The 27,182-nt window shown below is 41.8% G+C and overlaps 1 protein-coding gene across 3 annotated transcripts in view; it reads right to left on the bottom strand.

The window, feature by feature from the left end:
• DRP2 (dystrophin related protein 2) overlaps positions 1-27,182 on the bottom strand; it is a 146,784-nt gene that overhangs the window by 101,360 nt on the left and 18,242 nt on the right. Inside the window, exons 2-5 of one of the 3 annotated variants that reach the window (XM_077283433.1) lie at positions 23,563-23,649; positions 17,483-17,514; positions 16,340-16,496; positions 6,425-6,548 (exon numbers count right to left, since the gene is read on the bottom strand). In XM_077283433.1, the coding sequence (XP_077139548.1) occupies positions 6,425-6,548; positions 16,340-16,496; positions 17,483-17,514 (313 nt within the window). In that variant the 5' untranslated portion in view covers positions 23,563-23,649. Of the gene's footprint in view, positions 1-6,424; positions 6,549-16,339; positions 16,497-17,482; positions 17,515-23,562; positions 23,650-23,785; positions 23,926-27,182 lie in introns of those variants that run through there. The other 2 variants (XM_077283431.1, XM_077283432.1) reach the window with 2 other exon arrangements.

The raw sequence follows: 27,182 nt of genomic DNA, 5'->3' as shown, positions 1-27,182 counted from the left end.
AGGGGGGCTGCCTCATTACAGGGTCTGCCTATAGAGGTGCTGCCTTATTACAGGGTCTGCCAATAGGGGTGCTGCCTTATTACAGGGTCTGCCTATAGGGGGGCTGCCTCATTACAGGGTCTGCCTATAGGGGTGCTGCCTTATTACAGACTCTGCCTATAGGGGGGCTGCCTCATTACAGGGTCTGCCTATAGAGGTGCTGCCTTATTACAGGGTCTGCCAATAGGGGTGCTGCCTTATTACAGGGTCTGACTATGGGGGCTGCTTCATTACAGGGTCTGACTATAGGGGTGCTGCCTCATTACAGGGTCTGACTATGGGGGCTGCCTTATTACAGGGTCTGACTATGGGGGTGCCGCCTTATTACAGGGTCTGCCGCCTTATTACAGGGTCTGCCTATAGGGGTGCTGCTTTATTACAGGGTCTGACTATTGGAGCTGCCTTATTACAGAGTCTGACTATGGGGGTGCTGCCTTATTACAGGGTCTGCCTATGGGGGTGCTGCCTTATTACAGGGTCTGACTATGGGGGCTGCTTCATTACAGGGTCTGACTATAGGGGTGCTGCCTCATTACAGGGTCTGACTATGGGGGCTGCCTTATTACAGGGTCTGACTATGAGGGTGCTGCCTTATTACAGAGTCTGACTATGGGGGCTGCCATATGCTATAGAGTCTGCCTATGGGGAGTGCATTATACTATATTGTGGACTATCTGGTGCATTATGCTACTGTATATGGAGGCTATCTAGGGGGCCATCATACAGTATGGAGATTACAGTATGGGGGTCATTTTACATTGTTGGAGCCATCAAACAGTTTGGGGGCTACTAAGGAGTCCGTATACTGTGTGGGTGGTACAGTGAGGGTACATTATACTGTGTATAAGAGAGCATTATGCTGTGTAAAGGGGAGCTGTACAGGGGGGAGACTCGGGACATTCTAAAATGTAAAGTGGGCACTTATTGTTATAGGGGAACTCAGGTTACTGTGGCTATCAAAGGGGCACACAGGGCCATATTACTTTCAAGGGGGCAAAATATGGGCACTAGTTTATTGGGCATTTGCACCCGGCATTACTATATAGAGGGTTGCTTTAGAATTTAGAGGGCACAAAGAACCACAAAGCAGGGGCAGTAATAGGGACACATACGGTAGCAGCGGGTCAGTATTGGGGTATCAGGTGGAGTAATAGGGTCACATACGGCAGCAGCAGCTCAGTATTGGGATATCAGGGGCAGTAATAGGGACACATACGGCAGCAGCGGGTCACTATTGGCATATCAGGGGCAGTAATAGGGACACATACGGCAGCAGCGGGTCAGTATTGGGGTATCAGGTGGAGTAATAGGGTCACATACGGCAGCAGCGGCTCAGTATTGGGGTATTAGGTGCAGTAATTAGGACACATACGGCAGCAGCGGCTCAGTATTGGGGTATCAGGTGCCGTAATATGCCAGAAAAAAGGGGGTTTGCCATATGGATGCGGCTCTAATTAAATTTTTAGCAATGTGTCAGCCACATGTAGACAACACCTACATCTACTTATGCTAAAAAAAAGATGATATTATAGAAAGAACAAGGGTATTCTATAGATAAATAGTGTCTGTTGATTATGATATAATGTGTGTACAAACCAACAGGTTATTTAGCACTTGTCCATTCCCTATACTTCAGGTCTACACATGTGATGGATTGACACAGAGTAATATATCTCAGCGACCAGTAACTTGACCTAGCATGCTAGAAAAAAGTTAACACCTTGTTCCTTTCACAATGGGACATACTATAGCAAGGTGCTTTTTGTCATAAATATGCCAACATATAAATTAAACAGCAGCATGCTAGGAACACCATAATAGGTAGACTTATCTGGGTAAAAGCGGCATTCTTTGTCCCAGTATCCTTGTCCCAACGCGTTTCACCCCCTCCTAGTATAGGGGCTCATCAGGGGACCATAAATTGGAGTAAGCCATAATGGACAAAATGGTATGTGCACAGGTGCACCAAGCGGCCGATTCCTGATGGTAGGGTGGCTGCCTTATCGGTATTATTGCACCTGTGTATTTGCCATCTTAACTTGGGTCCGCTGCACCTTGGATAGTGCAATTGTTGGAGGCCTTGAACAGGTAAGCATCTCTGCCTGTATACTGGTGTTTTTTTGCAGTAATATGGACACATACGGCAGCAGCGGCTCAGTATTGGGGTATCAGGGGCAGTAATAGGGACACATACGGCAGCAGTGGCTCACTATTGGGGTATCAGGTGGAGTAATAGGGACACATACGGCAGCAGAGGCTCAGTATTGGGGTATCAGGTGCAGTAATAGGGACACATAACGGCAGCAGCGACTCAGTATTGGGGTATCAGGTGCAGTAATAGGGACACACACAGCAGCAGCGGCCAGGGCCGGCGTTTGGCACAGGCAGACCAGGCAGACCCCTGGGGCCCCCACCCAGAAAGGGGGCCCCCTGCCTCTGCAGCCCCTGTATGAAGTGCCCAGAGGGTGTACAGCAGTGCTGTGCATTGCTCTGTTGTTCTGGAATGCCTCTCCCAAACCCCCCTTGAGACCCCCTCAGTGCAGTGATTTACTCACTGTGGTCCCAGAGCTCTGTCCTGTTTGCTGTAGGATCAGGTTTCACAGTCACATACAGCAGGAATCAGCATAGGCTCTGACCAGTAATTAAATCATTGCTTGTAATCTGACAGGGCGACCTGCTGTCACTACTGTCTGGATGACACAAGACAGGAATATTGTCTGCTGAATCAGGGTATTTATTATATAGAAATAAATGAATTCCCACGTGAAACAATAAGGGTAAACTATACACATATATGATACAGGTGTGCATAGGAATCAGCGCTTTTGGTGCATTTTTTTTTGCAGCCAAAGCCTGCTCTCTTGGCAGTAAAAACACTGCTTTTAAAGCACCCATTTTTTAGTGTATGTGCAGAGGATCCGGAAATGGCAGCCCTTTGGACGCTGCGTCCAAAGTGCTGCCAAATTTTAAACACAGGTGATTCCGCGTGTGTTCATTGATCTGTGCGGAATCCCTGCATCCTATACATTGCAGGGGTGAGATTTCTCTTGTAGAGACTCGCGTCTACGCCAGATAAATTGGCCTGCTGGGGTCTGGAGAGACGCGCCGCATGTCCGTCTCTGCGGGTGAGGTGCAGGTGATAGTGCGCACATAGTAGAGATGGAATTTCTTGAAATCCCATCCACTACACAGTAACATGTGGCTGCTGTGGGTTGGAAGCTGTACAAGTACACAGCAGCCGACCTGCAGCGTTTACTGATTGTGGACACACACCCTTAGAGCTTTTGCTGTTTGTTTTTTACAGTATGCATTTTGTCTACAGTACATGTTTAATAAAGTTAGTGTTATTCACAAAAAACGCAGCGAAAAACAACGTTGCAACATTTGCAGCATTTTTTAAACTTTTTCATTGCTTTCTACGGGTGAAAAAAATTGCTGAAAGAGGTGACATGCTGCAGATTTAAAAAAATGCTGCAGTTGTGAAATTGTCAGGGGAAAATAAAAGGGTGTGCAGGAGATTTCTGAAAATCTCAGTTTTTGGTTGTGCTGTAAAATGCTGTAAACTCATTATTTGCAGAAGAAAAAGCTGCAAAAATTCTGCATATGAACATGGCGAAAAGCTGCTTTTCAAAGTGCCAGCAGTGACCCTGCCAACAGTTCATAGTGGCAGACCCTTTGGCCGATATAAGGCCCCTAAATATGTGGGCCACAGTGCAATGTTATCATTTGGGGCCCCCACTTCAAATTTTTGCCTAGGGCCCCACTTTGTCTAAAACTGGCCCTGGCAGCGGCTCAGTATTGGGGTATCAGGGGCAGTAATAGGGTCACATACGGCAGCAGCGGCTCAGTATTGGGGTATTAGGTGCAGTAATAGAGACACATACGGCAGCAGCAGCTCAGTATTGGGGTATCAGGTGCAGTAATAGGGACACATACGGCAGCAGCGGCTCAGTATTGGGGTATCAGGGGCAGTAATAGGGTCACATATGGCAGCAGCGGCTCAGTATTGGGGTATCAGGGGCAGTAATAGGGACACATACGGCAGCAGCGGCTCAGTATTGGGGTATCGGGTGCAGTAATAGGGACACACGGCAGCAGTGGCTCAGTATTGGGGTATCAGGTGCAGTATTAGGGACACATATGGCAGCAGCGGCTCAGTATTGGGGTATCAGGTGCAGTATTAGGGACACATACGGCAGCAGCGGCTCAGTATTGGGGTATCAGGTGCAGTAATAGGAACATATACGGCAGCAGCGGCTCAGTATTGGGGTATCAGGTGCAGTAATAGGGACACATACGGCAGCAGCGGCTCAGTATTGGGGTATCAGATGCAGTAATAGGGACATATACGGCAGCAGCGGCTCAATATTGGGGTATCAGGTGCAGTAATAGGGACACATACGACAGCGGCAGCTCAGTATCGGGGTATCAGATGCAGTAATAGGGACATATACGGCAGCAGCGGCTCAGTATTGGGGTATCAGGTGCAGTAATAGGGACACATACGACAGCGGCAGCTCAGTATCGGGGTATCAGATGCAGTAATAGGGACATATACGGCAGCAGCGGCTCAATATTGGGGTATCAGGTGCAGTAATAGGGACACATACGGCAGCAGTGGCTCAGTATTGGGGTATCAGGGGCAGTAATAGGGACATATACGGCAGCAGCGGCTCAATATTGGGGTATCAGGTGCAGTAATAGGGACACATACGGCAGCAGCGGCTCAGTATTGGGGTATCAGCAGGATGAGGAGTTTGTGCAGGTTGAGAATAGATGGTGATGGGGCTGGAATATGAGAAGTGAAACGTCTTTGTTGTATTCTCTGCAGACGAGTCGTTGCTGGAAGAAGTTGTCATGTCGGTCTGGGCCAGATGGAAAAGACGGGAAAAATGAACAATTCCATCAGAAAGGACGTCAGCGGTAAGTCACCATCTATAACTCTGCTGTGATCTGTTATATGTTCTGTAGGGCTGGTATCTACCACTGACCATATGGCGGTAATATCCATGTTGGTCTTTATATAGAGATTATCTTCAGTAACATCGTTGTCATATGCTGAGGTTCTCCTCTACTATTAGGGCGCGTCACCGAGTTGTAATCGAGGTTACCTGGTTAGGGGCCCACTCCAAAGTTTCGCCCCCCCTGGACCAAAACCCTAGCTACGCCTCTGCCTCTTTATAAATCACCGGTGAGGCCACATCTAGAATATGGGATCCAGTTTTGGGCTCCACATTTTAAAAAAGGATATTCAGCAGTTAGAGTCAGTTCAAAGGCTGCAACTAGATTATTACAAGAGATGGAGGCCTCTCATATATTACACGGGATGGAGGCCTCTCATATATTACACGGGATGGAGGCCTCTCTTATATTATACGGGAAGAAGGCCTCCCTTATATTACACGGGATGGAGGCCTCTCATATATTACACGGGATAGAGGCCTCTCCTATATTACATGGGATGGAGGCCTCTCCTCTATTACACGGGATAGAGGCCTCTCCTATATTACACGGGATGGAGGCCTCTCCTATATTACACAGGATGGAGGCCTCTCCTATATTACACGGGATGGAGGCCTCTCATATATTACACAGAATAGAGGCCGCTCCTATATTACACGGGATGGAGGCCTCTCCTATATTACACAGGATAGAGGCCTCTCATATATTACACAGGATGGAGGCCTCTCCTATATTACACAGGATAGAGGCCGCTCCTATATTACATGGGATGGAGGCCTCTCATATATTACACAGAATAGAGGCCTCTCACGTATTACACAGGATGGAGGCCTCTTTTATATTACACGGGATGGAGGCCGCTCCTATATTACACGGGATGGAGGCCGCTCCTATATTACACGGGATGGAGGCCTCTCCTATATTACGCAGGATAGAGGCCGCTCCTATATTACATGGGATGGAGGCCTCTCCTATATTACACGGGATGAAGGCCTCTCCTATATTACACGGGATAGAGGCTGCTCCTATATTACACGGGATGGAGGCCTCTCCTATATTACGCAGGATAGAGGCCGCTCCTATATTACATGGGATGGAGGCCTCTCCTATATTACACGGGATGTAGGCCTCTCTTATATTACACGGGATGAAGGCCTCTCCTATATTACACGGGATAGAGGCTGCTCCTATATTACACGGGATGGAGCCATATTGAATAACACTGATCTGAGTGATGTCCATGTTTTCTATCTTTTATGCTGCAGTCAGTCCTCAACCTTGTGCACATCCTGTGGTCGCAATGTGGACTGACTCATTGCAGTAATTTCGGTGGGAAAATACTGCACAGTTTCTAAAAATAAAAAAAAAGCCAGAAAAACAGATCTTTCAGGAGAGCTGATGGGTCCACTGTAAAGCTACTAACCTTTGGCTACTGTAGATGTGTCCTCTTCTATTTCTTGAAAAGGATGTTGGGTGAGGAAAGCTTGGGCAGACTCAAGTACAGAGTATATGTACGGCCCTCGAGACTTCACCTCTTCCATAAAGAGCTGGGAGAAAAGAGCAGGACACAAAAGCAAAATGTTAAAGCATGGAGTAAATCAGTGTCTAGGGCACTTCAGACGGTGGGAAGGGAATAACAAAATTAATTTTTATTTGTTTTTTATTCATTTGTAAAGTTGATCACTGCATCTCTTTCCACTATATTTTGTGTGAAAAATTATGCAAAAAACAAAACGCTGAAAGACGCACAAAAGAATGAACATATTGATTTCTATGCAAGAACGATTTGCTGTTCATATGTTCAGGCTTTCAAAAGGCGCCAAGCGTTTAAAAGAAGTAACACGACCGTTCTTCAGGCTTTTTCCATTAAGATGCTCGGTACTTTACAATACAAGTCAATGAGAAGGGTCGAAAAATGTAGGAAGACACCCGGGGTTTTCACTCTTTCTTGCATTTCTGGTATAAAAAAATGAGAACGTTTACCTAATTTCTTTGAAGCTCAAAAAACATCTGGAAAACAATATACGGTAAAGAAAAGCTGGAAAAACATGGAAAGAAAGAAACGTCAGGAAACAAGAAAAAACTGCTAAAAGATGCTTCAGAATGAGAAAACTCCATTAGAAAGGAGAGTTTCCTGAAGTGTCCTCAGCTTGGAAAACTGATGGTCTACACCAAAATGGAACCGGTGTCATAAGTGTTTTGCATCTGTGTGTTATCAGTGTTTTTTTATATATGGATACATAAATACATAAAAACATTGATTGTACACGGATGCCATCCATGTGCTGGGAATTTAATTCATCCTGCTGGAATAAACCAGACACGTCATTTTGTATGGTCACATGGTCCACGAAGAAACACAGACATGTGAACATCTCCATAGACTATAATGGGTTCATGTATCAGTGAAAAACCGGTTAGCGCAACACTGACATCTGAATGAGACCTTCATCTGTAACTACAAGATCGGCGCATAATGTGATCGAATAGATGAATCACTGATTCTCACCTAACTAAGGCCTCATTCAGACGTCAGTGTTTACACATGTACGTGGAAAAAAGGCCACTGTTGTCCATTAGTGATTCCCATTCACTGGACGTTTCCAATCGAAGTGCTCTCCTTCCCTAGCTGAGCGATCTCTGTAACCAGTGCAGCAGGTTTCTTTTGTTTCTCCTTTATTTTATGTAATTGTATATGCTATATTGTTTTGTCATTTGTCACCTTTGTAAAATCTTTGTATATTTTTTAGAAACACTGCCTATCGTTCTGGATAAAATATGAAATTTAATAGTTCTGTTCCTTTTGTTCTGTAAACCACACCCCTGAAGCCATACGCTATCTAAAAAGGCATCCAATTGGCCGGAAAACGGTTGGTGGTGGCAGTAAGTCGTTCTTGGGTCATTGTTGAGTTAGCAGTGACTGTATCGGGGTATATATAATCCATTCATTGGAATCTGAGGGTGTATATATCACACGCTCACTGTTAGTTTCCCAATAACCGGCCTATTAGTGGAAACAGCATGCAGGCTCCTCCGTTAATTGACAGTCAATCGTGTAATTGTCTGGACAATAGGGGGCAGAAGTATCTGATTGTGACAAAAAGATAATAGTGAGTGGATCTGCATGATCTCCCAGGCTGTGATCCTTGACAATTGGTGGTAGCGGTGGGATTCTGTGTGATCTCTCCGGTTTCATCCTTGACAATTGACGGCAGAGGTGGGATTTTACGTGATCTCTCTGGTGTCATCGTTGACAAGTTTCCTTTAATAAGTGTTAGAATTGTTTGTGTATAGTATATGCATACATACATAAATACATACTTTATACAATCCACACACATACGCTCACTTTTTATACAACCCACACAACATATACTCTATATACACACTTAGGCTGGGGTCACGCACAACGTATAAAAATACGGTCTGTTTTTTACAGGCCAAATATGCAGAAATGTCCCCTAAACAGTGACCCGTATGTCATCCGTAGGCAAGGTATGGCTGTGTATTTTGAGCATGTGAACCTCCGTATGGCATCCGTACACTGAGATTTTCTCGCCGGCTTGCAAAATGGACATATAATGGATCCATGGGCTCAAATATTCTTGAAAACATATATACAGCTATATATATATATATATATATATATATATATATATATATATATCTCAGTGAGACACATATATATATATATACAGTACAGACCAAAAGTTTGGACACACCTTTTTATGTAAAGATTTTTCTGTATTTTCATGACTATGAAAATTGTAAATTCACACTGAAGGCATCAAAACTATGAATTAACACATGTGGAATTATATACTTAACAAAAAAGTGTGAAACAACTGAAAATATGTCTTATATTCTAGGTTCTTCAAAGTAGCCACCTTTTGCTTTGATGACTGCTTTGCACACTCTTGGCAGTCTCTTGATGAGCTTCAAGAGGTAATCACCGGGAATGGTCTTCCAACAATCTTGAAGGAGTTCCCAGAGATGCTTAGCACTTGTTGGCCCCTTTGCCTTCACTCTGCGGTCCAGCTCACCCCAAACCATCTCGATTGGGTTCAGGTCTGGTGACTGTGGAGGCCAGGTCATCTGGCGTAGCACCCCATCACTCTCCTTCTTGGTCAAATAGCCCTTACACAGCCTGGAGGTGTGTTTGGGGTCATTGTCCTGTTGAAAAATAAATGATGGTCCAACTAAACGCAAACCGGATGGAATAGCATGCCGCTGCAAGATGCTGTGGTAGCCATGATGGTTCTGTATGCCTTCAATTTTGAATAAATCCCCAGCAGTGTCACCAGCAAAGCACCCCCACACCATCACACTTCCTCCTCCATGCTTCACGGTGGGGACCAGGCATGTAGGGTCCATCCGTTCACCTTTTCTGCGTCGCACAAAGACACGGTGGTTGGAACCAAAGATCTCAAATTTGGACTCATCACACCAAAGCACAGATTTCCACTGGTCTAATGTCCATTCCTTGTGTTCTTTATCCCAAACAAGTCTCTTCTGCTTGTTGCCTGTCCCTAGCAGTGGTTTCCTAGCATCTATTTTACCATGAAGGCCTGCTGCACAAAGTCTCCTCTTAACAGTTGTTGCAGAGATGTGTCTGCTGCTAGAACCCTCTGTGGCATTGACCTGGTCTCTAATCTGAGCTGCTGTTAACCTGCGATTTCTGAGGCTGGTGATTTGGATAAACTTATCCTCAGAAGCAGAGGCGACTCTTGGTCTTCCTTTCCTGGGGCGGTCCTCATGTGAGCCAGTTTCTTTGTAGTGCTTGATGGTTTTTGCCACTGCACTTGGGGACACTTTCAAAGTTTGCCCAATTTTTCGGACTGACTGACCTTCATTTCTTAAAGTAATGATGGCCACTTGTTTTTCTTTACTTAGCTGCTTTTTTCTTGCCATAATACAAATTCTAACAGTCTATTCAGTAGGACTATCAGCTGTGTATCCACCAGACTTCTGCTCAACACAACTGATGGTCCCAACCCCATTTATAAAGAAAGAAATCCCATTTAATAAAGGGAACCTGTCACCCCCAAAATGGAAGATGAGCTAAGCGTATCGGCATCAGGGGCTTATCTACAGCATTCTGGAATGCTGTAGACAAGCCCCCGATGTATGCTGAAAGATGAGAAAAAGAGGTTAGATTATACTCACCCAGGGGCGGTCCCCCTGCTGTCCGGTCCGATGGGCATCGAGGTCCGGTCGGGGGCCTCCCATCTTCTTTCGATGACGTCTTCATCTTGTCTTCATGCTGCGGCTCCGTCTCAGACGTACTTTGTCTGCCCTGTTGAGGGCAGAGCAAAGTACTGCAATGCGCAGGCGCCGGGAAAGGTCAGAGAGGCCCAGCACCTGCGCACTGCAGTACTTTGCTCTGCCCTCAACAGGGTAGACAAAGTACGCCTGCGCTGGAGCTGCAGCGTGAAGACAAGAAGAGGACGTCATCGTAAGAAGATGGGAGGCACTGGACCGCGACGCCCATCGGATCGGACCGCCCACCCAGGTGAGTATAAACTAACCTCTTTTTCTTATCTTTCAGGATATATCGGGGGCTTATCTACAGCAGTCCAGAATGCTGTAGATAAGCCCCTGATGCCGGTGGGCTTAGCTCATCTTTCATTTTGGGGGTGACAGGTTCCCTTTAAACCTGACATACAAAAATAGGAAAAAAGGAAAAAATGGGAAGAAAATAAGTCAGCTTACCAATCCCTCAACAGTGCAATGATGTCCACGCACGGAGCCGCCTTGGTCAAGGGCGTAGTCCAGAGCCAGCAATGAAAAAGAAAAAATCTCCAGCATGGATCTTCTAAAAGTCAATTTATTAGAAACACTTTAAAATGCAAACATTTGCAAAAAAAGAGAGATGGGGGTCCCAGGTGGTCAACGCCGACACGGTTATTTTAAATGCTGGTTTATATTACGTGGAAAATCTTCGCATTCTTAGTGATTGTTCTACTTACACCCAAATTCCATATGATCCCACAAAAGAATTTCAGATACATTTAGAGAAACTATTAGTAGATGGCCTATCCACAGGTGCTATTACACAAAAAATACATGATTATTTAAATATCAAACATCCAGTTATTCCTATTTATCATGCGTTTCCTAAGATTCATAAAAATGTTTTTCCTCCTCCGTTTAGAGCCATCATCTCTGGTATAGGGTCACTTTCAGAAAATTTGGGAGAATGGGTGGATCATTTTCTACAACCCTTAGTGATCAACTTACCGGGTTATATCAAAGATACCAGAGCAGTCATTGCTGCATTAGATGGCTTTTTGTGGTCTTCACATTATACATGGGTCACCTGTGATGTGGTTGGTTTATATCCTTCCATACCACATAATATAATTCTAACCAGCTTGTCATATTTTCTTAATAAGTACAGCACGTACAAACAGGAGATTCAATCTTTTATTGTAGATTCAGTTTCTTTTTTGTTGACCCATAATTATTTTTCATTTGATAGGTTGTTTTTTATCCAAAAAAAGGGCGTTAGTATGGGAGGGAAATGTTCCCCTTCATTAGCCAATATTACAGTAGCGGTTTGGGAAGAAAAATATATTTTCAATGAGAATAATCCTTTTTCTAATAATATTGTATTTTTTGGTCGCTATATCGACGATTTGATTATAATTTGGAAGGGGGATGATATGCTGATTACGGACTTCATAAAATACGTGAATAATAATGATTTTAATCTCTCCTTTACTTCTAATACCTCCAAGATTTCTATTAACTATTTGGATATTTCCTTATCAGTAAATGAAAATACTAACTTAGTTGCTGTTTCTCCTTATAGAAAATCTACTGACAGCAACTCCATTTTGGAGGCACACTCTTGTCACCCAAAACATGTCATTAAGAATATACCAGTGGGTGAATTGATCAGGCTCAAAAGAAATTGTAGTTCAGCTGCACAATTCACACAGGAAACTGAGTCTGCAGTTTTCAGACTTAAAGATCGCGGTTATCCTAATTGGATGCTACACAGAGCAAAATCAGTGACAAAAGACATTGATAGGAAGTCTTTATTATGGAGTGATAATGAGGATCTAGGGTCTCTTTCTATGAACCCCAACGAGCATAATAATAAAATTAAAAAAAGTAAAAGAAAAAGGTTTAATGAGACTAAACACGCAGAGTCTGCCTCTCACTCTCTGAGTACGATAAATTTTTCCACAGTTTATAGTCCGCAGTATGCAGAAATAATTCAAATTGTGAAAAAGTATGTTCCTATTTTATACAATGATGTGAAGCTAGCACATATTTTAGATCGTACTCACATACGATATCTTGCCAAAAAAGCACCTTCCTTACGTGACATCCTATCTCCTAGTCTCTATCTCAATAGTAAATTGACTGCAGGAAATAGTGCCTGGTTAACATATAAGGTTTTTTTTAAATGTGGTAACCACCCGTGTAAAACGTGTAATTTCGTAAGAAAAACTACTAGTTTCACCTCTAGTGTGACAGGCATTACTTATCCAATTAGAACGCACATGAATTGCAACTCAGAAGGTGTCATTTATTTGATAGAATGCGATTTATGTACACTGCAATATGTGGGCTGCACAGTGGGCCCTTTAAAAAGAAGGTTTTGTAAGCATATCTCAGAATCTGCACTTAATAATACATCACATAACATTTCTGCAGTCTCTCACCACTGCAAAACAATCCATGCAGGTAACACCAGCATGATTAAAGTGACTGCTATTGAAAAAGTGCATAAACCCCCTAGAGGTGGTGATCATAGACGTAAGATATTAAATCGTGAATCCTTTTGGATATTTTCTCTACAGTCAAGGGTGCCCTTAGGGCTGAACAAACGTCTTGACCTCATTTTGCAGTTAGATTAATGTAATAATTTCATGTCTTTAACATAAATATATATATATTTTTTTTTATTTATTTTTTTATTATATTTTTTTTTTTTATTATTATTATTTTTTTATTTATTTATTTATTTTTTATTATTATTATTTTTTTTCTGTGTTTTTTTTATTTTTATTTTTTATAAGGTGATATTTAATATTGTACACACTGTGAAATGGTTCTATTATTCCAGCTAATGTAATTTTTTGATACATCGATGTGGTTCTTTTTTCATGGATACGTCTTTCTCTTTTGCGGTTCACAGGGGGTTAATATAATGAATGTTCTGATTGCCCACCTGAGTTTTAATCTAAGCACTTGCTGTTTTAGTGTTCTGTGTTGTATAAAATGTTAATATGTGGTTCCATTTTCATGCCATGACTAAGACCTGATGGTCGAAACGCGTCGGCGTTGACCACCTGGGACCCCCATCTCTCTTTTTTTGCAAATGTTTGCATTTTAAAGTGTTTCTAATAAATTGACTTTTAGAAGATCCATGCTGGAGATTTTTTCTTTTTCTTTAAACCTGACGGCACACCTGTGAAATGAAAATGAAAACCATTCCCGGTGACTACCTCTTGAAGCTCATCAAGAGAATGCCAAGAGTGTGCAAAGCAGTCATCAAAGCAAAAGGTGGTTACTTTGAAGAACCTAGAATATAAGACATAATTTAAGTTGTTTCACACTTTTTTGTTATATAGTAATATATAAGTATATAATTCCACATGTGTTAATTCATAGTTTTGATGCCTTCAGTGTGAATGTACAATATTCATAGTCATGAAAATACAGAAAAACCTTTAAATGAGAAGGTTTGTCCAGACTTTTGGTCTGTACTGTACATATATTCATATTTCATATAGCGCTATTGTGTTTAGAGTAACTTTAGCACATCTTCTAGTTATGTATGTACACACAGTGGCGGACACTGACAGCTTTGGGCCCCTGTGCAAGAAATGTGTCTGGGCCCCCCTCCCTACCCAGCATCATATCTCCCAACTTTAGAAGATGGGAGAGAGGGACAAAGGCAAATTTTAGGCCACGCCTCTGGCCACACCCATTCGTAACTAGTCACACCCATATCCACGTCCCAACCACACCCATTTAGCACTGCTGATCACACTGTTTCATAAAGAATAATTATAAACAAAAAAATATGGCCACACAGTGCTCCATACTGTATAATGGCCACACATGATGCTCCATACTGTATATTGGCCGCACATGATGCTCAATACTGTATAATGGCCACACATGATGCTCCATACTGTATAATGGCCACACAGTGCTCCATACTGTATAATGGCCACACATGATGCTCCATACTGTATATTGGCACACATGATGCTCCATACTGTATATTGGCCGCACATGATGCTCAATACTGTATAATGGCCACACATGATGCTCCATACTGTATAATGGCCACACAGTGCTCCATACTGTATAATGGCCACACATGATGCTCCATACTGTATAATGGCCCCATATGATGCTCAATACTGTATAATGGCCACACATGAAGCTCCATACTGTATAATGACCGCACATGATGCTCCATACTGTATATTGGCACCACTGTACTATGTGCACATATATAGTGTTATATGAACTGAGCACTGACCAGGCTGCAGGAACTCACATTATAATATATTATATTATAATGTGAGTTCCTGCAGCCTGGTCAGTGCTCAGTGCATATAACACTATATATGTGCACATAGTACAAATATATATCTGATATATAACGTGGGATGTTCTGGAGCCGGGCTCAGGGTCACACAGTGCAGGGTGAGGATCACTGTGACTTATTGCTGCAGCTTCAGCTTACATGCAGATCGGGTGACGCGGGAACCCGGACCTTATCTGTCTGTAAGTTTAAGATGGTGCAATAAATCTCACAGTACAGATAGATCTACAGAAAACAGATAAGAAAGCAGGAATGAGATGAAGCCCATGACATACCGCCTGCCCGGGACCCCATGGCTTTCTACTAACTTCATCTCTCCTCCAGGCCTCCGTCAGAGTGAAACAGGCGCGCAGGTGACGTCAGATCAGCAGACACACAGCCTGCTGTCTGCAATAGGAGGATGCTGGCCGGCACTTGTATGTACACTGCTAATACAGTGTGGGGCCGGCTGCACCGATCTACAGCAGCTGCACCGTTTGAACCGGCGGTAGGTCCGCCCCTGTGTACACACCATTCATTTGGGGTTTCTTCCTGGGTAACCCACCGTGTTTACCTGTGTTTGTGGTTATATGCCTACCTTTTAATATATGTTTTTATTGTTTCTAATAAAGTTCACGGTTAATATTATTGGCCCAGTGTGAAGTTGTTTTCTTGGTTATTCAGTAAGGACTTAGCAAAAGCCGGCAATTGAATTTCCGGCTTTAATGCTACATAGCTCTGTATTAAATATAAGTATATATATATGTGTGTCAATGTCAATATATATACCTATACTATGTGTAGACATTTATTCTATCTATTCTATTCTATTCTGTCAGTGTGATTTTACTGTACACCGCACTGAATTGCCGGCTTTTCTATAGAACACCGCTGCGTATTTTTCGCAAGTCACACGCATGGTCCGTGTGTAATCCGTATTTTTCTCTCCCCCATAGACTTTCATTGACGTATTTTTCTCGGAATAGGCCGACAAACGCAGCATGCTGCGATTTTCTCAGCCCCTTAAATACGGCCGAGAAATATTCGGCTGATGGGAGCTGCCCCATAGAGAAACATTGGTCCGAGTGCAATGCGTTGTTTTTGCGCCTCTCCCTTGTCCGAATTCCTCTCTAGTGTGACCCCGGCCTTATACATATAGCTAACTTTCTTTGTTAGATTTCGCACTCATCATGTCTAAGGTTCTTCTTTACACCCTCTCTGGACAGTCGTGGAGGGGGTCAGACATCACGAAGAGGAGATGGACACAGCAAAGACAGGACTGAAGGCTATTTCCAGTTCTGTCTGAACATTTCTGTGCTGTGAGCATAACCATTTCCTTTCCCTTTCAGCTTCTGACCCAACACTGGCAGGAAGCCGTGTGCGACATTTTGGGATTATGGAGCATGCACAGCACAAACTGTTCTGCATCCTCCACACTCTTCATGAAGGGTTGCAGAAGCAGGAGGCCCTTTTGTGAATGGGGTCCCTTGGAAAGTACTTCCCTCTTCCCTAACTCCAGCCTTGGGTAATCTTTCATGGCTATGGAGGTGGAGCTGTAGAATCAGACTAAAACTGATGAGATATTTCAATAACTCTTGAAGAATTAAAACAGAACTATGGAAGCCACTTCCTCAGCCGCTTGGTGTGGATTCTGTAGCTCCGCCTTCAGTGGTTGGAGCTGAGTGGAGTTATTCTCGTCTCAGTCATGAAAGACTGAGATGATGACACTACATAGGAATATTCCATGCAATTTAATGGTGATGCAGCTTCTTGATAACTCACCAGATGTTTATCCTTTGCCTGCTCCACCATAATTAGGTCACCTCGCAGGGGAAGCTGGGCTGACAAATCTTCATCCTTCTGCCCGAGCCAGTCAATGATCTCTTGGAGTGGTGGTTGCAACTTTAGGGTGGGATCTGAAAATGCCTCCAGACGAGCTCTAAAGAGAAGTCGGGCAAATAATTTAGTAGATAAGCCTTCCCTGGTACAATAATACTATTTATCAAAGTATTATAATGTGAAATATCAGAATTCTATTTTTCCAGTGAGCTTAGTGTGAAAACATGAAACAATAAATACACATTTTTGTTAGTGGACTGGAAAATATAATATGTGGGAGATTTTACACACAGATGGCCCGATTCATCATTTGCAATTTTTTAAGTCATTTTTCTTTTTTGTCTTGTGATATCCACGGATGTATTTTTTAACGCCAAATTCCTTTGGTTCATGCATTTTCTCCAAATAAAAAGAACTCTTCATTTTTGCCTATAACCTGTTTGGTGCCAATTTTCGCACAAAACGTATCAAAATATGCAGCATACTAACAGGTACGCATAAAATCACTGCAGAGGTTAACTATGGACCAGGGTGGGAACATTCGCAAAAATTTGGCAACTTTCAAAAAGTCGCAAATGATGAACCGGGCGAAAAGATCTGCAAACTGTGCCCACAGGGGCAAACTAAGAAAACAAACACATTAAAAAGTAACTTAAAAAAGGCACAAATGTCAAGATGAGTAAAAAAAGATGCAAAACACTAAAAATATGATAAAATAAAAATGTAATAATGAAGAGAGAGTTTTTTGAAAACCACCATAGCTTTTTGTGTAATTTTAAGCATTCAAAAAGAATGGGAATTGTGAAGAAAAAGGCTGCTACGACTCCTTCCCATAAGATCTACTTCTGGCTTTGGCTCAAAGAACTACATCAAAAACAGCAGTGGTGTGTTTCCAAAAACGCTGAGTGTGAAACTGCCCAAAAGGCAATTTGCCAAAATCATTTATTTCAACACATTGAAAACAATGGGAAATGTTCATAAAAAAGTTATCAGGTAAACATAAAAAAAATTCTATAGTCTTTTTAAATCTGTCAATTTTGGTAAAAAAAAAAAAAAAGAAGAAAATAAAAGAAAAAGGGAACTCACACACTGGAATAATTAGGCCTCAATGGATCCATCTATTTTATAAAAAAATATAAAAATAAAATAAAAAGTAAGAAAAATTCAAAAAGTAATAACGTATTCAGGGTTGGTCACCTTCTGCTACTGTGCACTGCCTCTCCACCACTGCCCTTGGTCTCTAATGACAAGCAGCAGGGGTGACATCAGGGGTGACATCATGACTATGGCGCATATAGTCACTGCATCCAAACACTGGGATCAGAGGTGATTCAGAGGTGATTCCAGTGATTGGCTGCATCGGTCACGTGTTTTGTAGTGGTATTGTTACCATTGCAACCTGTAACAAAGAAGAGGGGCAGCAGAGGAGAGGCAGTGCTGGAGTAGCAGCGGGTGCTGCTGATTTATTTTTGCCTAGAGCATGCCTATGATACTATATACCATGTATACATATATTATACACCTAGTATTTGAGAACTGTGATTCCTCCTTCACATTATCATGACTTTTTACATTATAAACAAGGAACCTTGTAACTCCTTATTGCGGAAACCAGTTCTTACCTTCATGACCAGGCCAAATTTTCCAGTTCTGACCACAGCCACTTTATGCCGTAATAACTTCAACATATCCCAGTGATTCTGAGATCTGAGACTGTTTTCTTATGGCATATTGTAAAATTAGGTCGACATGATTTGCATTTACGGTATGTTTTGAAAAATTGGAAATTTGATGAAAATGTAGAAAAGTTAGCAATTTTCAAACTTAAAACAAATAGTTATACCACTTAAAACAAATACCGTATATACTATAGTATAAGCCGAGAATTTCAGCCCATTTTTTTAGGCTGGTGCAGTCCCTGGTTCCCAGGCGCCGGCAGCTTCTTCCTGTAGTGAGCGGTCACATGGTACCGCTCATTACAGTAATGAATATGGACCCCACTCCACTCCCATAGGGGTGGAGCCGCATATTAATTACTGTAATGAGCGGTACCATGTGACCGCTAACTACAGGAAGAAGCTGCCGGCGCCGGGGAACCAGGGACCGCGCCAGGAGCAGGTGAGTATAAGCAGTGCGCGATATTCACCTGCTCCCCTTTCCACCGCCGCCGGCCGCTGCTGCGTCTTCTGCATCCTATGCACTGACGCTTAGGTCAGAGGGCGCGATGACGCGATTAGTGCGCGCCACCCTCTGCCTGAGCAGTCAGTGCAGAGGACGGGGACGACACAGCGGCGCTCAGCGGTGGAACAGGGAAGGTGAGTATAGCAAGTGGCAGGGGCCTGAGCGACAAGAGGTGAGTATGTGATTTTTTTATCGCAGCAACAGCATATGGGGCAAATGACTGTATGGAGCATCTTATGGGGCCATAATCAGCATTTATGGAGCATTACATGGGGCAAATGACTGTATGGAGCATCTTATGGGGTCATAATCCGCATTTGTGCAGCATTATATGGGGTGTATTTTGTATGGAGCATCTTATGGGGCCATCATAAACTGTACGGAGCATTATATGGGGCTCCTGATTCAATATGGATATTCAAAAACACTTAACCTATTGATGTCTCAATTAATTTTACTTTTATTGGTACCTATTTTTATTTTGACATTTACCGGTAGCTGCTGCATTTTCCACCCTAGGCTTATACTCGAGTCATTAAGTTTTCCCATTTTTTTGTTGCAAAATTAGGGGTCTCGGCTTATACTCAGGTCGGCTTATACTCGAGTATATACGGTAGTTACACCACTAAAAATAACTAATATATAACATTTCCCACATGTCTACTTTACATCAGCATCATTTCTGAAACATACTTTTTGTCAGGAAGTTAGAAGGGTTAAAAACTTATTAGCAATTTTTCCATTTTCCGAACAAAAGTTACAAAACCAATTTTTTTTTAAGGAATACATTACATTTGAAGTGACGTTACAGAAAATACCCAAAAGTTATTCCAGTTCAAAAACTACACCCCTCAAAGTGCTCAAAACCACATTGAAGAATTTTATTAACTCTTTAGGTTAATTTTCCCCACAAAAATGTTGCTTCAGTCTCAAAGTTTTCATTTTTCCAAGGGTAATACGAGAAAATCTATCTCAAAATTTGGATGGAATGTAGTGGAAAACTACTGTTTGGGCGCATGGCAGGGCTCAGAATTTAGGAGCACCAATTGACTTGTCGAGCACAAAATTGTCTGGAATAGATAGTGAACGACAAGTCATGTTTGGAGAGCCCCTGTTGTACCTAAACAATGGAAACCCCCCACAACTGACCACATTTTGTAAACTAGACCCCTTAAACAAATTATCTGAGGATGTGGTTAGCAGAATTTTATAATGTTGAGGTGTGAAAATTAAAAAACACAGTTCCCCAAAAAAAGTTGCTTTAGTCCAATTTTTTTAGGCTAACGTGGGAAAATGGCCCACAAAATTTTTTTTGTTGTGCATTTATTCTTGAGTATTACGATGCCTCATACGTCAACATGTCTAGTGACCATTTTTAACCCTCAGGCAATTATCAAAATTATTTAATTGTGGTCAAAAACTACTTTTGAGGCACAGTGAAAAGCTCAGAAGGGAAGAGGCGCCATATTGGAGTTCGGATATCATCCGATTGATGTGCGATATACACTGACCCCGGCAATGGAGGAGATGGAGAAATTCAATTCTCTGCCTCCTCTGCAGCTGTGCGAGAGGCTCGGCGTACAGACACATGACACTCGGCTCCCGCTCGCAGCAGAGCAGGAGCCGAGGGTCATTAGCGTATCGCATCTGATGTTCTCTCAGTGAGACTCCGGCCTAATACTTAAAGAGGTTGTCCAGGTTTGGGGGTAAAGTCTGCAGTCACTATGTGACACCCACACATTTTCATCTGCAAGGTCAGAGATTGGGCTGATACCTGTAGTGTATTCCTATCATGTGGGACCATGCACGAGGCGTCACTCTCACACATACCGCCTATAGATACTCCATGTGTATATATCCAGTCATTGACCACAGGGTTTGGGGCCTTTTTCTGGTCACTTTCATTATTGCTGGATTTGCTCTGTTGTATGCTGGTTATATTTTTCAGGTGCGTTTTGCCCACTGCACACTCATTTGCGGTATATCTTTTTGAATGACACTTGCAGACATTTACATTTATTAAACATGTTTACAGCCCTCTTATGATGATCTAATATTGAATACCTCATTAATTATTAACCATTCATAGAATAGTTCTATTTTTATTCAGAACAGTTTTTCAGGTGTTCGTCACCTAATTTTTTTTTTTACTATGTTCATCATGTTTTTTTTATTTTGTGCGCGCCTGTCTGCTCTCAACCACCACGTATCTGCTTGTTGATTAATAAAGATGTTTTGATATTTTACAGTAGTTGATGTATTGACCCTTTTTCGGAGCTTCTTCTGTTTGCTCTACAGTGCGGAGTGTGCGCGTTGTCAGGATTCTCCTGTGCCGGCACTGGGAGCGGGTGGGCAATTTACATACATATACTCACATGCCAACTAGACATGCGCATCCTGGCTCAATACACGTCTAGTTGGAATGTGATCGGAAGTATGCAAATCGCATTCTTGCAGTCACACGGCCAACTGCTCCCGGCGCCAGCACCAAAGAATACAGACAGCGTGGTGTGAGGATTCACAAGTCTGCAGTCACATAGACTGACTGCACACACTTGTGCCCCAAGCATGGATAACCTCTTTATTATCAAAATACACAGGACGTTAAGTATTTTGGTTTTAAAGAAGGAAAAATAGCTAGCATCTTTTAAAAAGTGGGACATTTGTTTGTTTTTCAGTCACTGAATCTTTACTAAAAATGGAATATGAAGTGATTAAAACATTTTATGCACCCCAAACTGTAACAGATAAACATGGCCTGAAAAATGAAAAAAATTGGGATGTCAAAAAATAGTAAAACAAAAAAACAACTTATATATACAGTACAGACCAAAAGTTTGGACACACTTTCTCATTTAAAGATTTTTCTGTATTTTCATGACTATGAAAATTGTAAATTCACACTGAAGGCATCAAAACTATGAATTAACACTTGTGGAATTATATACTTAACAAAAAAGTGTGAAACAACTGAAGATATGTCTTATATTCTAGGTTCTTCAAAGTAGCCGCCTTTTGCTTTGATGACTGCTTTGCACACTCTTGGCATTCTCTTGATGAGCTTCAAGAGGTAGTCACCGGGAATGGTTTTCACTTCACAGGTGTGTCCTGTCAGGTTTAATAAGTGGGATTTCTTGCCTTATAAATGGGGTTGGGACCATCAGTTGTGTTGAGCAGAAGTCTGGTGGATACACAGCTGATAGTCCTACTGAACGGACTGTTAGAATTTTTATTATGGCAAGAAAAAAAGCAGCTAAGTAAAGAAAAATAAGTGGCCATCATTACTGTAAGAAATGAAGGTCAGTCAGTCTGAAAAATTGGGAAAACGTTGGAAGTGTCCCCAAGTGCAGTTGCAAAAACCATCAAGCACTACAAAGAAACTGGCTCACATGAGGACCGCACCAGGAAAGGAAGACCAAGAGTCACCTCTGCTTCTGAGGATAGGTTTATCCAAGTCACCAGCCTCAGAAATCGCAGGTTAACAGCAGCTCAGATTAGAGACCAGGTCAATGCCACACAGAGTTCTAGCATCAGACACATCTCTACAACAACTGTTAAGAGGAGACTTTGTGCAGCAGGCCTTCATGGTAAAATAGCTGCTAGGAAACCACTGCTAGGGACAGGCAACAAGCAGAAGAGACTTGTTTGGGCTAAAGAACACAAGGAATGGACATTAGACCAGTGGAAATCTGTGCTTTGGTCTGAAGAGTCCAAATTTGAGATCTTTGGTTCCAACCACCATGTCTTTGTGCGACGAAGAAAAGGTAAACGGATGGACTCTACATGCCTGGTTCCCACCGTGAAGCATGGAGGAGGAGGTGTGATGGTGTGGGGGTACTTTGCTGGTGACACTGTTGGGGATTTAATCAAAATTGAAGGCATACTGAACCAGCATGGCTACCACAGCATCTTGCAGCGGCATCCTATTCCATCCGGTTTGCGTTTATTTGGACCATCATTTATTTTTCAACAGGACAATGACCCCAAACACACCTCCAGGCTGTGTAAGGGCTATCCGACCAAGGAGGAGAGTGATGGGGTGGTACGCCAGATAACCTGGTCTCCACAGTCACCAGACCTGAACCCAATCGAGATGGTTTGGGGTGAGCTGGACCGCAGAGTGAAAGCAAAAGGGCCAACAAGTGCTAAGCATCTCTGGAAAATCCTTCAAGATTGTTGGAAGACCATTCCCGGTGACTACCTCTTGAAGCTCATCAAGAGAATGCCAAGAGTGCAAATTTCTGTTGTTTCACACTTTTTTGTTAAGTATATAATTCCACAATTCCATTTCATAGTTTTGATGCCTTCAGTGTGAATGTACAATTTTCAGAGTCATGAAAATACAGAAAAATCTTTAAATGAGAAGGTGTGTCCAAACGTTTGGTCTGTACTGTATAAAGTTTAGAATTTTTATAAAAAAATGTTTATTTTCTGACACATGATTGTTATCACAAAATGAACACAGTAACAACCAAATAAACAAAAAAGACCAATGGTGGAATAGTTGTTTTTTTTTTTTTCACCAATTCACCACGCTTTGAATTTTTTTCAGTTTTCAGAACACTATAGAGTAAAGTGAATGGCGTCATTCAAAAACTACAACTCATCTAATTACAGCATAAAAAAGTTAATAGAAAAATAAAAAAGTTACTGCTCTCGGAAAATGAAAGAAAAAAAACAGAAAGTGCAAAAACAGAAAGTTAGCTGTGATGGGAAGAGATAAAGAGATTTGCTTACAGAATGTAACAAGCACTATTTTTCTGTGAATATTCACACACAACAGTTTTGTTGCAGAAGTTGCAGAAGTATCGGCCACTAAATCATCAGCTCCATTAATCTAAATTTCTTCAACTAAGCAGCATGTGTGAACAGTCTCTTATTAGAAGGTACATCACAAAAACATATTCCCCCGGGCTGTTAGTAACTATGTAATCCTGAGCCATCGTTCACACACCGCGGATTGTCAGCACTGGATTTCACGGTACCTTAGGCTCTGAGATCTCTTCTTTATTTCATTCCAGCAGACGTTCATGCTGACCGAATCCGAGATGTCTCTGCTTAGAAAGTAAGAACTGCAAGAGAAAAAAACAAGGAACGGAATAAAATCCCAAGAAAACGAATATTAATATCCTAAACACTTATAATGTATCGGTTTAATATAATTCCAAAAGTCTTTGTAGAAGTTTCTTACTGGTGGAAGAATCTCACCTGGAGCGGAGTTAGAAGGTGAAGACATTCCGAGGAGGACACAATTAGGGAGAAGACGTGGCAATGCTGGGATGGAATGGAAGACAAGTGTGAGAGATGAAGGAGTAAAGACTTATAAAAAATGGTAAAGTACGTAGAAGGGAGAATACAAAGGTATTTGGAGAAGAGAGAGAAAGAAGTGTCTAGGAGCCGAGATGGCCGGTGTCCCTCCTCCTGCCTTAGGAATGTCACTTGGGGGACTGTAACTCTTGTGCCCTTTCCTAAAGAAGCCGGGCTTTGTCCGGGACACATTCCAGTCACTCCCCAATGTTATCTGCCATATAAACACTGAGCGTTTATAGACAAGAGAAAAATGTACCCACCTCCCGCCGCTATCACAACTTACGGATCAACAAATTAACACATTTTTAGGGGATAAAAAAATACACAACATTTTACCCAATTAAATGTTGTTTTTAGTTTATGAAGTTCTCCAATGTTTGAAATGTAAGGGTTATTCTACCATAAAGGCTCGAGGAGGTCACAGCAGCGTATGTTCTGTCAGCCAAGAGAATTGGGCCGATAAAGCTAATCACGCTCTGCGATTCCAGTGAGAAGATGGTAAAAAAAACCTCTCCATCTTCTCCATTCTGTCAGTCCGGGAAAATCGGTGTGATGCCATCCAAGGGCGGTCCGATTTATTTTCTATGGACTCATTGACTTGCATGGCTGAGTGCGGTCTGATCGGAGCCAACTCAGACATGTATCAATTTTTTTTTTTTGGACCAGCTCAGTCCAAGAAAAAACTTGGACATGTGTATTGCCCCACAGACAAACACTGGTCTGATGTTTTGTTGGACAGATACGGTCGTCTTAACGAACCCTATGGCTGCAGCTACATTCTGACATTGGTGGCCACACAGGACTGAGAGGTGAATGATGACTACATCGCAGCGTAATCCAGGTGAATGGCGTCACATTGTCGGCCCGTCCAGAGTTCTTACAGCCTGTACCTGTACCTTAGAGGTCCCAATGATCCCTCTCATCACCTGCGATGTAGCAGCAACATATAGTAATCTCTGACCGCTCGGTCCCGCGCCGCAGCCAAAGTTGCCACATTGTCCTAGCCTAGGGGCTTGGTCACACGTTGGTGTTTTTTTTAAGCATTTTCTTATATTTTTCTGTGTTTTACAGTACCAGTAAAAGCAATGAGATTTCTGAAATATCCAAGAAAAAAAAAATCTCATGTCCACGCTGCTTATTTTTTCCTTGCAGATTTGAACGTTGAGGCCACGTTCACACATTTAGCATCGGGTCAGTATTTTACATCAGTATTTGTAGGGAACAATCAGAGAAACACGTCACCACTTCTGCATTTATCACCCTCTCCTGGTTTTGGCTACAAATACTGATATAAAATCCTGACCAAATACTGAACGTGTGAACGTGGCCTTTAAGGATTTTTTCCAATCTGCAGCAGGTCCCTTCTTTCAGCATTTTACTTCCATTCAAATGAATAAAAAAAAAACCATAAACATAAACGCATAGAAAATGCACGCAAAAATGTAGCAAAATTTAACGTATTTTACACATTATTTTTCCTGCAATATTCTGTGGTTTTTTTTTGCTGCAGAAAAACCTTCTGCAAATAATCAGAACATAACCTTGATGTGTCCCTCTGGATTATAGCAGTGTGACAGGAAGGCTGTATATAACCGTTATCACAAGTGCGCTGCTCAGATTCATCTGTCCCGTAATTACATGGTGGTACAGATCTAGCCCACTGCTGACGCCGCTGATGCGAGTGCAGATTAACCCTATAGATGCTGGCCTAAAAAGCAACTGCGAAATGTTGACAGAAGGTTGAAGCTTAGCCAGATTACAAAAAATAAAGAAATAAATCGATGTGCTGAAATTCTTTTGATCACCTCATCTAAAAAAAAATCTGAATCAGTAAGTAAACTGAACCCTAAAATTATATAATATAATAATGTATATAATAAAAAAATATATGAATCAGTAAGTCAACTGAACCCTAAAATTATATAATATAATAAAGTACATAATAAAAAAACCTGAATCAGTAAGTCAGCTGAACCCTAAAATAATATAATAACAAAAATATATAATACAATAAAAAAACACAATTTATCATGCATAAAAAAGCTCTAAAACAATCACCACTAACAAGAACAAAAATTGTATCTCAAAACAACAACACAAAGAAAATAAATTAATTCAAAATTAATAAAATATATAAAATATATATGTGGTATTTATCCTTTCTGGGGGAAAAAAAACTTCAACAAACAATGACAGAATTGCTGTTTTTCTGTCAATGTTACCTCCCCCCCCCCCAAAAAAAAAGAGAAATACAAAATATCCAACTTCTTCATCAAGAAAAAACACAATGGTAAGATGGAACAACGTGTACAAACTTGTCGGGTGAAATAAAGTTTATCACGGTGAAAAAAAGTGAAAGAAAAAAGAACAGAAAAGAACAAGACAAAGAATTAGACAGAGGCAGCGATTATTGTTGATGTTGCTGATTTATATTTGTTTTTATTAAAAATGAAAGAAAGAATAAAAAGAAATAAAATAAATGGAATATTATAAAAAAATATAAATAAAAACAAATGACATTAGATTTAGGGCAAAATGTTAAATAAATCTATACTGTATTGATTAAGTGCAACAACTGAAGAAAGGTGAAAGAAAAGAAATAAATAAAGATGAAGAAATAAAGGACACCATTTTCATTCCGATGGAACAGAAGCTGCGCGGTGTCAGGACTGACGTCAGTGAGACGCGGCTGATAGTGTAGCTCAGGTCCAGTTTTTGATCTCTGAAGCACTTTTGGGGTCAAAATGGGAACTACCTCCCTTGATAAATGCCTTGAGTAGTCTACCCCATAAGGCCACGTTCACACCTTCAGTATTGGGTCAGGATTTCACATCAGTATTTGTTGCCAGAACCAGGAGTGGGGGATAAATGCAGAAGTGCTGACGGGTTTCTATTAGACTTTTCCAAACACCTGCAAAACTTGTATTCCCAAAGCAAATGGGGCTTCTTCACTTGTGCTCAAACTATCGAGATTTTCTACTATTACCCCTCACAAAAATAAAATAAATGGGGCTAAAGAACACTTAATTGGAAAAAATATACTTTTTCATTTACATGGTCCAATGTTATAAAACTCTGTGAAGCACTTGTGGAGCCAAACTAGCTCACTGCAGCCTCTGTTTTCCAAAATGGGGCACATTTTGGGTGGTTTCTGCTGCTTTGGCACCTCGGGGGTTCTTCATTTACCACATGTTGCTCGCACACCATTCCAGAAAGATATAACCAAATGTCTCTTGTTCCCTTCTGCGCCCTCCGGGGTGCCCAAACAGCTGGGTATGACCACATAGGGTGGTAC

Source organism: Ranitomeya variabilis, chromosome 2 (assembly GCF_051348905.1).
Source record: "Ranitomeya variabilis isolate aRanVar5 chromosome 2, aRanVar5.hap1, whole genome shotgun sequence".
In the NCBI taxonomy this organism is placed as follows: domain Eukaryota; kingdom Metazoa; phylum Chordata; class Amphibia; order Anura; family Dendrobatidae; genus Ranitomeya; species Ranitomeya variabilis.
This window is presented reverse-complemented; position numbering and strand designations above follow the sequence as displayed.